Raw genomic sequence first — 14,877 nt, forward strand, 5'->3', positions numbered from 1 at the left:
TGCATGGGCAGTTCTTGAACGGCTTCTGGTTGCTCTTCACTCTTCACTCCAAATGTGGCAATTTTGCTTATTTACGTAGCCATTCAACCAGAAATGAGCCTCATCGCTGAACAAAATTTGTCGATAAAAAAGCGGAACCGAACACTGATTTTGGTAATAAAATTCAATGATTTGCAAGCGTTGCTCGTTAGTAAGTCTATTCATGATGAAATGTCAAAGCATACTGAGCATCTTTCTCTTTGATACTATGTCTGAAATCCCGCGTGATCTGTCAAATACTAATGCATGAAAATCCTAACCTCAAAAAAATCACCCTTTATTAGAAATATAAAAACTTTTAAGAAATGCTATTCAAATTGGTTCAAATAAGTTTTCGACTAAAAATCTCGTTAGCAAAAATAGATTCTGGAATCAAACTATTTCATCATATTCAAAATATTGCTCCTTATTTTATCATTTTTTAAAAATAATTCAACTTTTTTAACAAAACACGAAAACCTACAAATTATTTAAACAAGACAAATCCACAGACGGGATAGGAACTTATCAGTGTGAGTCGCATCCCGAATAAAATCTCGAGTTCGAAAAAAAAGTATTAGGGGTCATATTCTTTAAGCAATAAACTAACGTTTTGCTTTATGTAACTCAATTTGGGCCCGATTCTAAGTTTTGTAATTTAATTCTTTTTTTTAATATCATTAAACGAGAATGTCTTAATTTATATGCTGTTCATTATACATTTTACGTCAAACGCAAACATACCTGAAAAAACCTCATTCTTTTCCTCACTATTCCTGAGTATACTTTGAGTTCGTATTTATTTTTTGTTCAAAATGTGGACATTTATATGTACTCGTATAACAGGAGGTACCTATGGACGTATGTACATATGAGTATGCCCTACATGGAGAATACTAAAAACATGACCAGCTTGTCCAGGTACGTTTAAACTCAAACTTTTCCTACACCCAACTACCCTTTCCTTTCCTGTAGCCAACCTACAAATTTATTGGTAGGTAAAATTTTTTGAAATTTTGTTTGTTTGCGACTTACAAGTCCACCCATATGACTTTTGTATTTTATGTTACAAGCAAATAGCGTTTGGTTAAATAGGTAAGAACATCAAAAGCAAACTTAAAGCACCTTGACCTACTTCACAGTCTCTGATAATAACAATTACATCACATAAAACACAGAATAAAAAGATGAAAACACGATGACATCGTTGTGCTCTCAATATTTGAAAAATAAAAACAAAATGTTAAAAAGTACAGAAGCGAATATTATTCATCTATCTTTATGAGTTGTATGCAACAAAATAATTAACCTGAGGCATACATTCAAAACAATGCACCCTCCTTTGAGTACATGTACACTTCCTAATTATCTTATCGCAGTAATTACACCCAGCGACTGCAGAGCAATGTCATTCTTTTAATAAACATATGTACAAAGTACATAAGTAGATAGATTTACATTAAATTAATATGCGCTGGTTAATCTGTGCACAAAATATAAAGAAAGTTTAAGGAGGGGGGGGGGGGTAAGTTGAGTTGAGGGAAGTACCATGAACGATGATGCATTTTCATTCAAAATTCTGATCGGGTGTGTTTTGTTGAATGTTCGAAACATGCTGCCAGCCACTGCCTGTGATGGCAGTCATAGAAGTTTTGGGATATAAGAGCTAACGCATTTGAAGGTACCCAAGTATCCAACCCATATTCATCCATCGCATAGAGCCGCGTGCGGATAAACAACTTCCTCATGCGTGGAAATACCGAGGGTAATGAGCGCACATGGTGCATTTAATAATTAATTATTTTGTTGTTGTTGATTTAGATTTTACTAAGTATAGTAAATCAACAACAAAAATGTGTTTAAGGCTTAAATGCGTGGTGTATTTCAAAAGATTAAACCTTAAATTTAATACCTACTGAATGAAATATGAATTTATTTAGTAGCTAAAGGGTGATCAAATTTTAAGTTCCGATGTTGAATATGAACCACTCCTAAATGTTAAGTTTTTTCAGCATTTTATTTCACATTTCTCAATTTCAGACTTATTATAAAAAGAGGCTGGGATGCGACCCACACTGATAACTTCCCATCCCGTCTGTCGATTTGTCTTGCTTAAAAGTTTGTCTATATGTACTCGTATCAATTTTTACCAAATTTGCGTACTATTTTTTGTAGATTTTATTTTTTATGAAAAAACGGACTGTTGGATTTTTATATAAAAATTACTGAATATGGAAAAAAATATTTTCTGTGAAATAAAATAAGTTTCAAGCCAATATTTTTAAGTTTTGAAAAGCTATTTGAGTCGAAAGAGTTTTATTTTTTGTAAAAAAAACTGTCAATTCGATTTTTTAAAAATTTTACCAAATGTTGAAAACAATATTTCTTATGAGATAAAATTACTTTGAAGCCAATATTTAAAATTTTTTTACCAACTTTTATACATTTTTTTTTAGGTTTTTATTTTTTGTAAAAAAACTGTCAATTCGATTTTTTTCAAACTTTAACTGAATGTTGACAACAAGATGTTTTGAAAGATAAAAGTAAATTAAAGCCAATATGTCAAAGTTGTAAAAAAACTGTCAATTCGATTTTTCTCAACATTCTTCAAAATGTTGAAAACTATATTTCTTATAAGATAAAATAAGTTTGAAGCCTAAATTTCAAGTTTTTGAAAAGATATTTGAATCGATATTCAATTTTTACCAACTTTGAGTAATGTTTTTTTTTAGATTTTTATTTTTTATAAAAAAACTGTCAATTAGATTTTTCTCAAAATTTTATCAGATATCAAAAACATTATTCTTCGTTGTACAAAATTGTTTTAGAGATGAAATTATACTTCAGTCGTAAAATTTTGGAGGTGACAAATTTTTTTTTTCCAGTTTTATTGATTTAAAAAAAAAACCGTTATATTGATTTTTTTCAAAAAATATACCTGTTTGGTATCATGTTACAATATATTATATAAAATTTAATTCAAGTCTCTAGCGTTTTTGGTTCGTAAGATATTTAGGGTTAACCAAAATGTTTACCTTTTTTTCAAACTGCTATAGTAAAAAAACCACCCTCCCAATTTTCTTGAGAGCCCTTTCTGCATCTTTCTGCCTTATTGTATGTATAACAAAATTTATTTGAAGTCGATATCTCTTCTGGTTCTTGAGCTATGGACGACGAAAAAAACGTCGCGAACGTACGGACGTACGGACGTACAAACGTACATACGTAGACACGCACGCACAGACATCTTTCTAAAAATCTTTTATTTCGACTCTAGGAAGCTTGAAACGTCGAGAAATGTCAAAATTTTCAATTTGACAAATCGGACCCATTACATTAACTTCCTATGGGAAGTTAAAAATGGGCGCTAGATCAAAATGCATATCGTAAACTTCTTGATATTTTCCGTCAATTCAGGAACATTTTCTAAACTATTTGTGAACTTGCTGCAAACTCTTAAAGTTCAATAAATAGAGTGAATAATAGAGTTCTCAACGCACATCTTTGTATAAGTCCCATTGAAGAGCTGATCTCTTTGGAAAGGCTTTCTCCATCCCAATCTTTAGCATAAACAGCTCTTGAAATTTTGATCATTATAGAAGATATGCCGATATTCAAAAGTTTTAGAAAATGTTCCTCTTTATCAATTCCGTCAAATGCTGCCTTAAAATCTATAAAAAGCTTGGAGTTTACGTTCACCCACAAAGTAAGTCTGCTGAATATCACATAGACGCATTTAAAAGCGATATCCCTCGATGTATCTCCTTTTTGAAATAATGGGAAAACCACCAAAGACAAGAAACTTAATAATGGGGAAATCAACAAAGACAAAAAACAAGTAGGATACTTTCCAGTCCAAGATCATATGGTGTATAGTTTCGGAGACAAGAGTTATGTCTAGGACCTCTTGTCGAGTTTTTTCCCAGGGAAATTTTTAAAAACGCAATTAGGCTATGTTTTAAATTTCAAATTTTCAGTTGATATTTAAAATAGTGAAGAAAAGCAAAAATGTCAACTTGTCTCTTAACTCAAGAGTTTGCAGCAACTTCACAAATAGTTTAGAAAATGTTCCTGAATTGACGGAAAATATCAAGAAATTTACGATATGAGAAAGGAGGGGTGAACTTTTGCGTCAGAAAATGTTTCGCGCTTATTGTATGCTGATGATATCGTACTTTTATTGGATTCCCCAGAACAACTCCAAGAAAGGATCGTCAAATCTAAAAAATACTGCGATACATGGAATTTATCAGTCAACCTAAACAAATCTACACTAGTTATAAGAAATCGAAGTACCAGAATCAGGAAGTTCAAGTTGTTAAGGAAGTTGAATACATAGGTCTGACCTTAACAATTAACCTTTGCATGAAAAAAACACATGAAGTTAAAACTTCAGGAGGCAAAGGCTGCCCCCTGTATTTCCTGGAAAATCAACATTAAAAAATTAATCCAACCACCACTCAACAAAATACAAATGTTTCAAGCTGTGGAAAAACAGGGATTCTTACAAAGAAGCCCTAAGAATTTACTAGAAGGCACTAAGTAAATCTAACCGATCTTCCTGGCGATCCTTCAACTAATTCAGCAATGCCAAGCTGCTTGAAAAAAGGAGTCGGCTCCTAGACAAATTCAAGTAATGAATCGCTGAACTTACTACTGGACACTTACTTTCCTGGTAGTTCTCTTACTGAAACTTGCAACAATCATATGCGTTACAGTTCCAATAGAAAATATCCACAAGATCCGAACACAAGAAACAAGCTACAATGGGCACTCAATAGCTTCAAACTATTTAAATCTGCAGGACCAAATGGAATAATACCAGCCGAACTACAAAAAACTTCAGACTTGAGGCAATTTTTACCAGCACTATATTCCTAGTCCATATTCCCTTGGCATGAAGAGAAGTTAAAGTTGTTTTTATACCCAAAGCAGGTAAATGCTCGCAAAAGTCAATGCTAAAGATATATTACCTATAAGTCTATCATCATTCCAAGTATTGATATAAAACTTCTGTTTTCATCTCAACACGCCTTACACGCCTTTTGTAAAGATAAGTCGGTGGAAACAGCGTTACACCGTAAGGTGACTCCTCTGGAACCTAGTGGTAAATGAAATCTTAATTAGTCTGGATGCGGAGGGTTACAGAGTGATAGCCTATGCGGACGATGTTGCTATAGCAGTTCCAGGAAAGCATCGTAACACCTTAAAAGAACTCTTACAAATGCCTTAGACAGACAAATACTTTGGGTGATCGGTGTGTACTGGGTGTTAAACCACACAAAATCGATTTAGTCTTATTTTCGAGGAGATACAAAATTCCATTTGTCAACCCTCCCTATATTAAAGGAATCCAATTAAAATTCTCGGATGAGGCTTAATAGCTGGGTCTTGTTTAAGATAAACAAAAACTAAACAGGAAAGAGTCAAATGTGCTGCAGTACCTCTCTTTTCTTGCAAAAGAAGCTATTGGTAAGAAATGGGGCTTACAACCCTAAATCACGCATTGGCTATACACATCGGTAATCAGAACGATTTTAATGTACGGTGTGGTAGAAGGTAGTATGGTTAACTGATTTGGAGAAAGCTATAAGCCGCGATAAATTAAATAAGTTCCAACGTTCAGCTTGCTTAAGTATAAGCGGATCGCTCCACACGACCCCATCTGCGGCACTCTACCTGGACACCTCTTGACATATTTAGCAAACAAAAATTGCTGCAAGCTTTGCGTCTGCTATATACCTCCAAGATCTTTCTGGCATTCCTGGAAGACGAGTCAGTACATTTTTATACAGATGGTTCAAAAACAAACGTTGGGGTTGGTGGAGGTGTGTACTTTGGACTACTGAAATTAAGTCTCTCATTCCGCCTTCCCAACCATTGTAGAGTGTTCTAAACGGAACTATTGGCGATAAAAGAAGTCTTGTCCTGGCTTAAAGAAAACGTGATATCAACATCTGATATTCGTATCTTCTCAGATAGTCAGGCCGCTATCAAATCTCTGGACTTTGTCTCTACAAACTCTATAACAGTCCATAACTGTCGATCAACTCTAATGGAGATGGCGCAACAGTTTAATATTCACCTTTGCTGGGTGCCGGGCCACAGAGACATTGCAGGTAACTGTAAGGCAGATAACCTCTCCAGGAACGGTACAGTTACAGTACAGTCCATTCTACCACGTTTAGCAAATGCTAGTATACCAATTGCTACTTGTAAACTATTGCTAATGCACGACGCTATGGAGAAAGCAAACAGGTTTAACAACATCACCACGTGTCAGGTGAGAAAAAACATCTGGCCAACACTAGATTTGAAGCGATCACGGTGCTTTCTATCTCAAAGCAGATCGTATACATGCTCGATAGTAGATGCCACAACCGGACACTGTCCAATAGAAAAGCACGCCACGCGGCTATTCGTATACTCAAATGACTTTTTGCAGAAGCTGTATGGAGATGGAAACACTTCTTCACCTTCTCTGTACATGCGCTGCTCTGGCTCGAAATCGCAAGAATTACCTAGGAGAATTCTTCTTTAACGATCTAAACGATCTAAATCATATCCGTATAATCAGCCTCTCACTTTTCGTAAGGGACTCAATCTTTCCAAGGTCTTAAGAAGGAATGATCATAGACTTATAGGTCGTAAATCTTTAGGATTGAATTGGGTATAAAAACAACTTTAACTTCTCTCCATGTCGAATGAACATGGACCAGGTAAAGACAGCTGGTAAAAATTGCCTCAAGGTTTGGTGCAATTATGTCAGAAGTCTTTTGTAACTCGGCTGGTATTATTTCATCTGGTCCTGCAGATTTAAATGGTTTGAAGCTGTTGAGAGCCCATTGTAGCTTATCCCTTGTGATCAGACCTTGTGTATATGTGGTATTTGAACTTGAACGTATATAATTGTTGCAAGTTTCGGTAAGAGAACTACCAGGAAAGTGAGTGTACAATAGTAAGTTCAGCGATTCATTAGTTGAATTTGTCCAGGAGCCGTCTGAATTTTTCAAGCAGCTTGGCATCGCTGGACTAGTTGAAAGAATTTTCAATAACCTAGAGGCTTCAGAAGTTTCTTCTATCGTGCCACAGAAGGTTCGCCAAGAAGATTGCTTAGATTTCATTAGTGCTTTCTTGTAGATTCTTAGGGATTCTTTGTAACAGTCCCTGTGAGAGGCTAGTCTTGCGGCTTTGGCCCGGATGAAAAGTTTCCTGTATTCCTTCCTGAGCGAGTCAAGCTCTGAGGCTCACCATTGTGGTTTCCTCTTTCCTCTTATGTGTATAAGTGGACAAGCAATTTCTAGCGATCTGTTCATAGCTGAGGTAAGGTCATTGACTTTGTTGTCAAGTTCGTTAGCGTTAGAGGAAGGACCAGATAGTCCAGGTTCTAGTAAGCTCAGTAATGAGTTCCTGTATGAAGCCCAGTCAGTTTTCTGATAGTTTTGAAAAGTCAATGGACTCGGGTTATCATCCACATTTATATTGAACTGGATATACATATCTATGATCAGAGAACGAGTGTTCTTTGAATACTTTCCAGTCCAAGATCATATGGTGTATAGTATCTGAGACATGAGTTATTTGAAAGACTTCTTGTCGAGTTTAAGTTTTGAAGGTTCTTTCATTTCCAACATTACTTACTAAGAGGTTAATAGCAAGAATATAATCAAAAAGAGACTCACCTCTGTCGTTGATATTCGTGCTACCCCATACAATATGATGAGCGTTAGCATCGCTCCCAATACATTACATTACATTACACACTACTCAGTAGATAAATGTACAGGGTAGAGAACACAGCACCTTGAGCGACTAGACTTTGTAAGGTGATAACAACACAAGACATTAATTCAAGACAGAAGGACAGAAGAGAAAGAAGAACAGACAGAAAGAATACATGACAACAGCAAGCGGTAGGTTTCGAGACGGTCCCCCATCTGTCTACTAACAACGCTCACTGATGCTTGATTTCGGTGATCGATGGGAACCGAAGCTTTATCAGTCAAGGCCGTTGCCCGCTCCCAATAATTAGGCGGATCCTTTACCTTTCCGCTTCAGCGACGACTTTCTCCAGGGTTTTCCAGGGAGAGGGCAAAGTTGGTCATGGCCAAGATACGCCGACACTAGCCAGAAACTTCCTTTGGTTGTTTCCAGCCTAGCTACGGTGGTATCTTTGTCACGGAAATGATGGAGTAAAAATATATTAATGCTATTATGCAAGATCCTGGTTCACCTTTATCTGTCACACACAGTGTGTAGTATCCAGGAGTCCTGAGTTCTCGAACAACGGATCCCACAATCCACGACTCTTGGATCAGGACAATGTCTTCCCCGTTTCTTGCCAGACGGAGAAGAAGTGAGGCCGAGGCCTTTATGGAGTGTTGGAGATTAATCTGTACTAACACAGCATTTTGACTACAGTTAGGCAGATCAACCTCCACCATAGTTTTGTTCTGATCCTCTGAGTTCGAAGCCATAGTTTATGGAGCCCTCGCTCAGGGCTAGAGAAGCCAAGGATTCCTTATTGAGTAGCACAATGGCACTCCTATAGACCCTTCACTTCCTCTAGCCTAAGGCTTGTGGATGAGATAACTTGGCACATTATGCCTTAGCTTCATCGAACATTTTAACCATCGGATAAAGGTGTGCATCGGAGATTGCGGAAGTTATTTGGCCGATATTTTGTTTTATACGTAATTGAACCATGGCATTAAAACTGGATGGGATGCGACCAACACTGATAACTTCTCATCCCGTCTGTCGATTTTTCTTGCTTAAAAGGTTTGTCGGTTTTCCTGTTTTGTCAAAAAATTTGTCAGTTGAAGTATTCTAAAAAAAAATATTCTAAACTAAATTAATAATTATTAACAATATTTTGTATATTATGATGAAATAGTTTGATTTAAAAATATAATTTTGTAAACGAGTTTTTAGCCCAAAAAACATTGTTTATCAATTTTAGTAGCATTTCTTAAAGTTTTTTTTCTTATATACGTAAACAAATACAAATTGGATGAATGAAACTAATTTGAAGTAAATAACTTCTATTGTTCACGAGATATCGAGTACCGAACAATTAATTTTAACAATTTTGAGTAAAATTTGTTGTAGATTTTATTTTTTATGAAAAAACAGACTGTTTGATTTTCATAAATATTTGACTGAATGTTGAAAACAATATTTTCCTTAAGATGAAATAAGTTTAAAGCCAATACCTTGAATATTCAAAAAGATATTTGATTCGAAAACAAAGTTTAACAAGGTTTTAGTATTGTTTTTTATATTTTTGTTTTCTGTAAAAAAAACTTTTAGTTTGATTTTTCTCAAAATTTTAATGAATGTTGACGATTTTTCTTAAAGAAAAAATTAGTTTGAAGCCAATATCTCACATTTTTGAAATTTCTAAAATCAATTTTAACCAACTTTTTGTATTATTTTGTTTAGGTTTTTATTTTTTTAAAACAACTATTGATGCCATTTTTCCCAAAATTGTACTGAAAGTTGAAAATAACATTTTTTAAAAGACGAAACTAATTTTAAGCCAGTATCTCAAATGTTTTGAAAATATATTTTTAACGAAAAATCAGCTTTTTCCAACTTTTAGTAATGTTTTTTTTTATTTTTTTATAAAAAAATTTGTCTTAAATTTTACCAGATGTCTGAAACCTTTTTCTTCGTTGCATACATTTTTTTGAAAATAAAAGAATGTTTTCTTCGAAAAATATTCGAGGTGTCAATTATTTCTTTACTTTTTTTTTATTTTAAATTTTGTTTTTTAATTTTAATTTCAAATTTCACTCATAAGTCATCTCTTTTAACTCCACCCTTTAGTTTCATATAAAATACTCCAAATATAACAAAATATATAACTTTTCATAATTTTCAATATTTCTTAAATTTATTTTCAGCGTTAAAAACTTTTTTTAACCACAAAACAATAAAATGGGCACTGGTCATTGCTTCTGGGCTGTATTTTACTTTGCCTGTCTATGTAGTGCGTCCTTGTAAGTATTAAACAATCATCTCAATTTTCTATTTCATTCTTGTTTCTGAGCAATTTAAAAATACTTTTGTTGAAATTTAATTTTTTAATTTATTTTTAGAGATTTTATTTATTTATTATGTGTGGAAAATTTAATATGTTTTATTTTGTTTTAGTATTTTATTTTTTTACATGGAGTCTGCTATAAGGTGCTATATATTTGCATTCAAACACGCAGGCAAATAATAATCTCACAATGTTTCATTTCAAATGTGCTAATAACTTATACATATAAAGTTATTAATATAAAGTTTGTAGATTGTCATTAAGGACTTGAAAAATAAATAAAAAAAAAAAACGGCTCAAACGACTGCATCTTTACACAGCGCTCTCACTTGAAATGCACTGCAAAAAGAAAATCATTTTGAAAAATCCTTAAAACATGTTTAAGGAAACTTAAAATTAATTTAAAAAAAAAACAAAAATTATTAAATCATTCTCGGTACAATTGAATTTTTGTTGTTATATGCTCATTTTGTTTATCAGTTTAAAATAAACAATGGCAATGCCTCTGCTTCTAATCGATTGAATAACTATATTGTCACGTAAGGGATTGTCCTCGCACTTTTCACTTTCACGATTTGCTTCTTACACTCACGACCTATAAATAACGGTGCTATAGACTTAAAATAATTAAATACTGTTTTTGCAAATATTCGCTTACATTAACATAACTAGATTATTGACTTCGCTTAATTAATTAATTGTAGAAAAAGGAGAAACGGCATCTTTATTTTTTTGGGGAATTTTCACGTCTACCGTATTTATAAAATTTCTAACACTTCTTAGTTTTTTAAATACCGATTATCGTAATAGTTGAATTACTTCCTATTCATAAAAGTAATTTCATAGTAATTCTCTCATATAAACAGTGATGGAGAAATCATATCTTTTTGATAGAAGGTCATGCATTTTTCGGGCTCGAAAGTTAATCTAAGAAAAAAAAAACTTCTATGCAGTCTTGATGGAAACTCCTGTAAGAAAAATAAGTCGGTTTTTTCGAGATCATCAAAACGCTGATTCAATACTCAAATACTCTTAAAGACGGGAAGCATGGCTTTCATAGCAATAGTTCCACTGATGATCCCATGGTCCATCTCAAAAAACAGTGGAGAAAATCTTAACTTATCATTTTGGGAAAGCAAGATTTTTGCGCTTGATATTTCAAAACTATTTGATAGGGTTTGGCATCAGGCTCTCTTACAGAAATTGAGCGCCTTCGGTTTTGATGAACCCTCCTTCTTTCTTGGATTAGAAATTACCTCTCTGACCTATCAATACCACTAGTATTGGATTATTCTAAATCTAGTGTGGCTCAGGGCCCCGTTCTGTCTTTAACACTATTTCTCATTTTAGTTATTGATCTCTTACTTACTAAGCTTTTCATATTCTTTCTTAGACTCACATCCCTCTTCTTCGGATGTGGAACTGCACCGACAAAATATGATAAGTTCATTAAATTATGACCTAAACAGCATTGTACAATGGGGAATAAAAACCGTTTCGCAGTCAATGCTTCAAAAACCCAATGAAGTCTTGTTAAAATCCTTTTCAAAATGGGCCATTAAGTGTGTCCTATTCCATCACGGATAGCCACTTTAACCTTTTATCATTAAATTAACCACATCTTGTATAACGATCACATACATGTCGACAAAAATGCCACAAGATGTTTAGGTTTTTGATTTGGCTATTATTTTCAAGGCTTGGGGAAATATCCAGCCACATTACTCCCCTTTAACAGTTCGCTTCTAGCAATGATCATTAGTATTCCCTTGAGCTCAACTTCGGTTGTACTGTCAAAAACATAGATTCGTTTTTTAGCCGCACTACACGAATTAGAAATACTTTACTAACTAACACGCTGTCTTTCCCAATCATTGCAATACTCAGGAATATAAAATCAATGCTCACCGACATCTTCTTTTAAACCCTCGCATAAATCAGGTTACATTTTACAAAAAGCATTGATTATATGTCATGTAACCGCTGGGAGCAGAAAACCGCTGGTGCCTTGAGCTGTGTGACAATTTGCGCGATCTTTTTAAAATCATACGTCTTCGATGTCGATATCATCTTTTTTAGAACTTGGTTATTATTTACCTATAGCCGATCGCCGCTAACAGTAATGACTAGGCCAGAATCGTTTGCGAGGAACTACGGACCGATGACGCCTCAAGCCCAAAAACCACACCAAATTAAAGATGCATTGGCACCTCGTGAATCTCGCACATATAGGTGTTATTCCAAATTCGGCTATTTTGATTATTTACGTACTGATTCATCCAAAAACGGGCCTTATCGCTAGAGTTGATTTTTTTTCTGCTTCGAAATTCAATAAGCGAACACACCACGCTGCGTATGGACGTTTGGTTTTAGTTCTTGTGTCAATTGGATTTCGTTTGGTGTTGGCCGAAATCAAGACGCAAAGTTCGCCATGCAAAGTTCTGCGACAGGCGGAGTTTCTGTGAGCGACGCGGAATTGACTGCCTCGGATTCTGCTGCACACTAACTAACAACAGTGATTTTTTTACAGATCTTGCGTTTCGTTGACGTTGATGGGTGTTAGCTGATTATTCACTGAGCCAATGGACTCGATGGAATTTGGCCTTCAAGTGTTAAATATTCGACTGTAAAGAACGACCTTCTACCCCTTAAAAAAGGCCCTACGAGCGCGTTTCGTTGCTATCAGAGAACACCCATTTTGATAATAAAATTTTATAATTTTCACGTGTTACTCGACGCTGTAACTTTGCCATAATGATTTGTCTTAAGTAAACGATTTTAAGAAGATATTTTGACAGAAAGTAAAAGAAACAATATGGCCGCCACTAGTTGTCAAGATAGTTCCGTCTCTATTCGGAAACCCTTTACGAATTTCGTTATTTTAATTTAGTATGAATGACTAGGGTCTGTATTTAATGTTAAGGACCTAACAAAAATGTTGAAAGCTCTTCAAAGTTGCACTTCTATATTATTATTTCCCAAATATCACCAAACACATTGAAAATAAACCAGTGTTGCCATACTATGTCTGAAAATCAAGAGGACTTTTCACTGTTTTTTGGCATTGAACCCTTCTTCTACTTCTACATTACATCAAAGTTTAAAAAGAAGCAAAATTAGGCTGTTTTTAAAATATTCTTTTTAAAAAATTATGGACTTCACTTAAGTGGCAAATAATTTATTCATCGATTAAGCGAGGAACCACCAACCTTCATTTTCAAAACACTGTACCACTTAACCACACCGAATCTCCTACTTCTACTCCAATCTCAAATCACTACCACCACCGCACCGCCAACATCCTTTTCGTCTGTCAAATCTCTCTCTATCACAACATCCATCCACAACTTACAATAAATTGCTTCTCTCTCGCAACCACCACCACAGCCCACGCCCACGCCCCACACACTAAATCGAAATTAAATTTTCGAATAAAAAAAAAAAACACCATCAAATTCAAAAAAGATTTTCAATTCCATTAAATCACGTATTTCACGTTTCAACCATTTCAGAGCAAATAATGCAAAAATAAATTTCCGAGAAAAAGAGAAAAAAGTTTTGGATCAAATTTTAGGTGCTGGAAAATATGATGCCCGTATCCGACCATCCGGAATTAATGGAACAGGTAAAGATATTACATTCGTACTATAAACAAAAATAAAATTAATAAAAAACAAAATATAATAAAATAAAAATATCTATTGAAAAAAAAAAACGAACAAGAAATACAGAAAAGTATTCCCTTTTATTTCGGCATCGCCCACCGTCCGTCGTCGTGTCGCTCTTCAATTTTTATATAAAAATATTCATCTTCGATAAAAACAAAAAAATTTGGGTGGTGATGAGAAAGGAAAAACAATACAATAAATTTATTAATTATAAATCGAAATGAAACATTTTACAAAATATTTAAATGGTGTTTTTAATTTTAATTTTTATAGCGCAAATAAATTTTTATAGATTTTATGCATCGAATTATTATTTTATTTATTTATATAACAAAATTGGAATTAAGGTTATAAATTTTAGACTATTTTGATATTAGGATAATAATTAAAACAAAAATAGGTTTTTGGCAATTAGAATTTTTTACTTTTTTATTTTCAAAATTTAAGTATGCAATGAGATTTTTTATTTGAAAATGTTTGAAGAACTTTTTGAACACAGTTTACATTTTATAAAATAGAAGATCTAATGTGGGTTTAAAGATACATATTTTTTTAAGATGGTACTTTTGCTATGTCTCTATCATGCAACTTGGATACACATATTGAAACGACGATTACTGCATATACTCGTTTACATATTTAGTCAAAACTTCTCACTTCTTATACTTCGCACACATTCTTCGAGGTTCACGACTTTACAAGCTTCAATATTTCATTTGTTCTAAGGACTAACAAATTTCTCTACAGGGAACCTTAGAATTTAATCTAGAATTTCAATATTTCTGGTTCCGATAACCGTTTCTGAATCTTATACAATTTTTTGGGAATGCTCGTAAGCTTTTAGTTCACTTGCATTCTCCTCCATTTAATGAATCAGAATAATAGTTCAGCTATTCTCTTCGATGTTAAGAAAGTGTTTTCATTTCAGGATTGGACAGTTATATCTTTACTTCATCCATTCCTCTTAGTTATCAACCAATTATTTTAAAAATGTGTTTGCTTCCTTAAATTCCTACAATTAACCGCTTAACCAAAATTCATTCATAGCCTTGGTTGAGAAGTGCTCTGTCTCCAGACTTGCTGATATTTAACTAAGGTTTAGTCTTTTATTAGGTTAAGCATATTTTGCAGCCAAATGCTTAA

The 14,877-nt window shown here is 33.9% G+C and overlaps 1 protein-coding gene across 15 annotated transcripts in view; it reads left to right on the forward strand.

Moving 5' to 3' along the window:
* Positions 1-14,877, forward strand: part of LOC129953677 (glutamate-gated chloride channel) — a 240,227-nt gene that overhangs the window by 140,648 nt on the left and 84,702 nt on the right. For all 15 annotated transcript variants that reach the window (XM_056067373.1, XM_056045850.1, XM_056067454.1 and 12 more), the window contains 2 exons: positions 9,927-10,022; positions 13,579-13,691. In XM_056067373.1, the coding sequence (XP_055923348.1) occupies positions 9,961-10,022; positions 13,579-13,691 (175 nt within the window). In that variant the 5' untranslated portion in view covers positions 9,927-9,960. The remainder of the gene's footprint in view (positions 1-9,926; positions 10,023-13,578; positions 13,692-14,877) is intronic.

The sequence above is a fragment of the Eupeodes corollae genome, chromosome 1 (assembly GCF_945859685.1).
Source record: "Eupeodes corollae chromosome 1, idEupCoro1.1, whole genome shotgun sequence".
NCBI classification, from domain to species: Eukaryota; Metazoa; Arthropoda; class Insecta; order Diptera; family Syrphidae; genus Eupeodes; species Eupeodes corollae.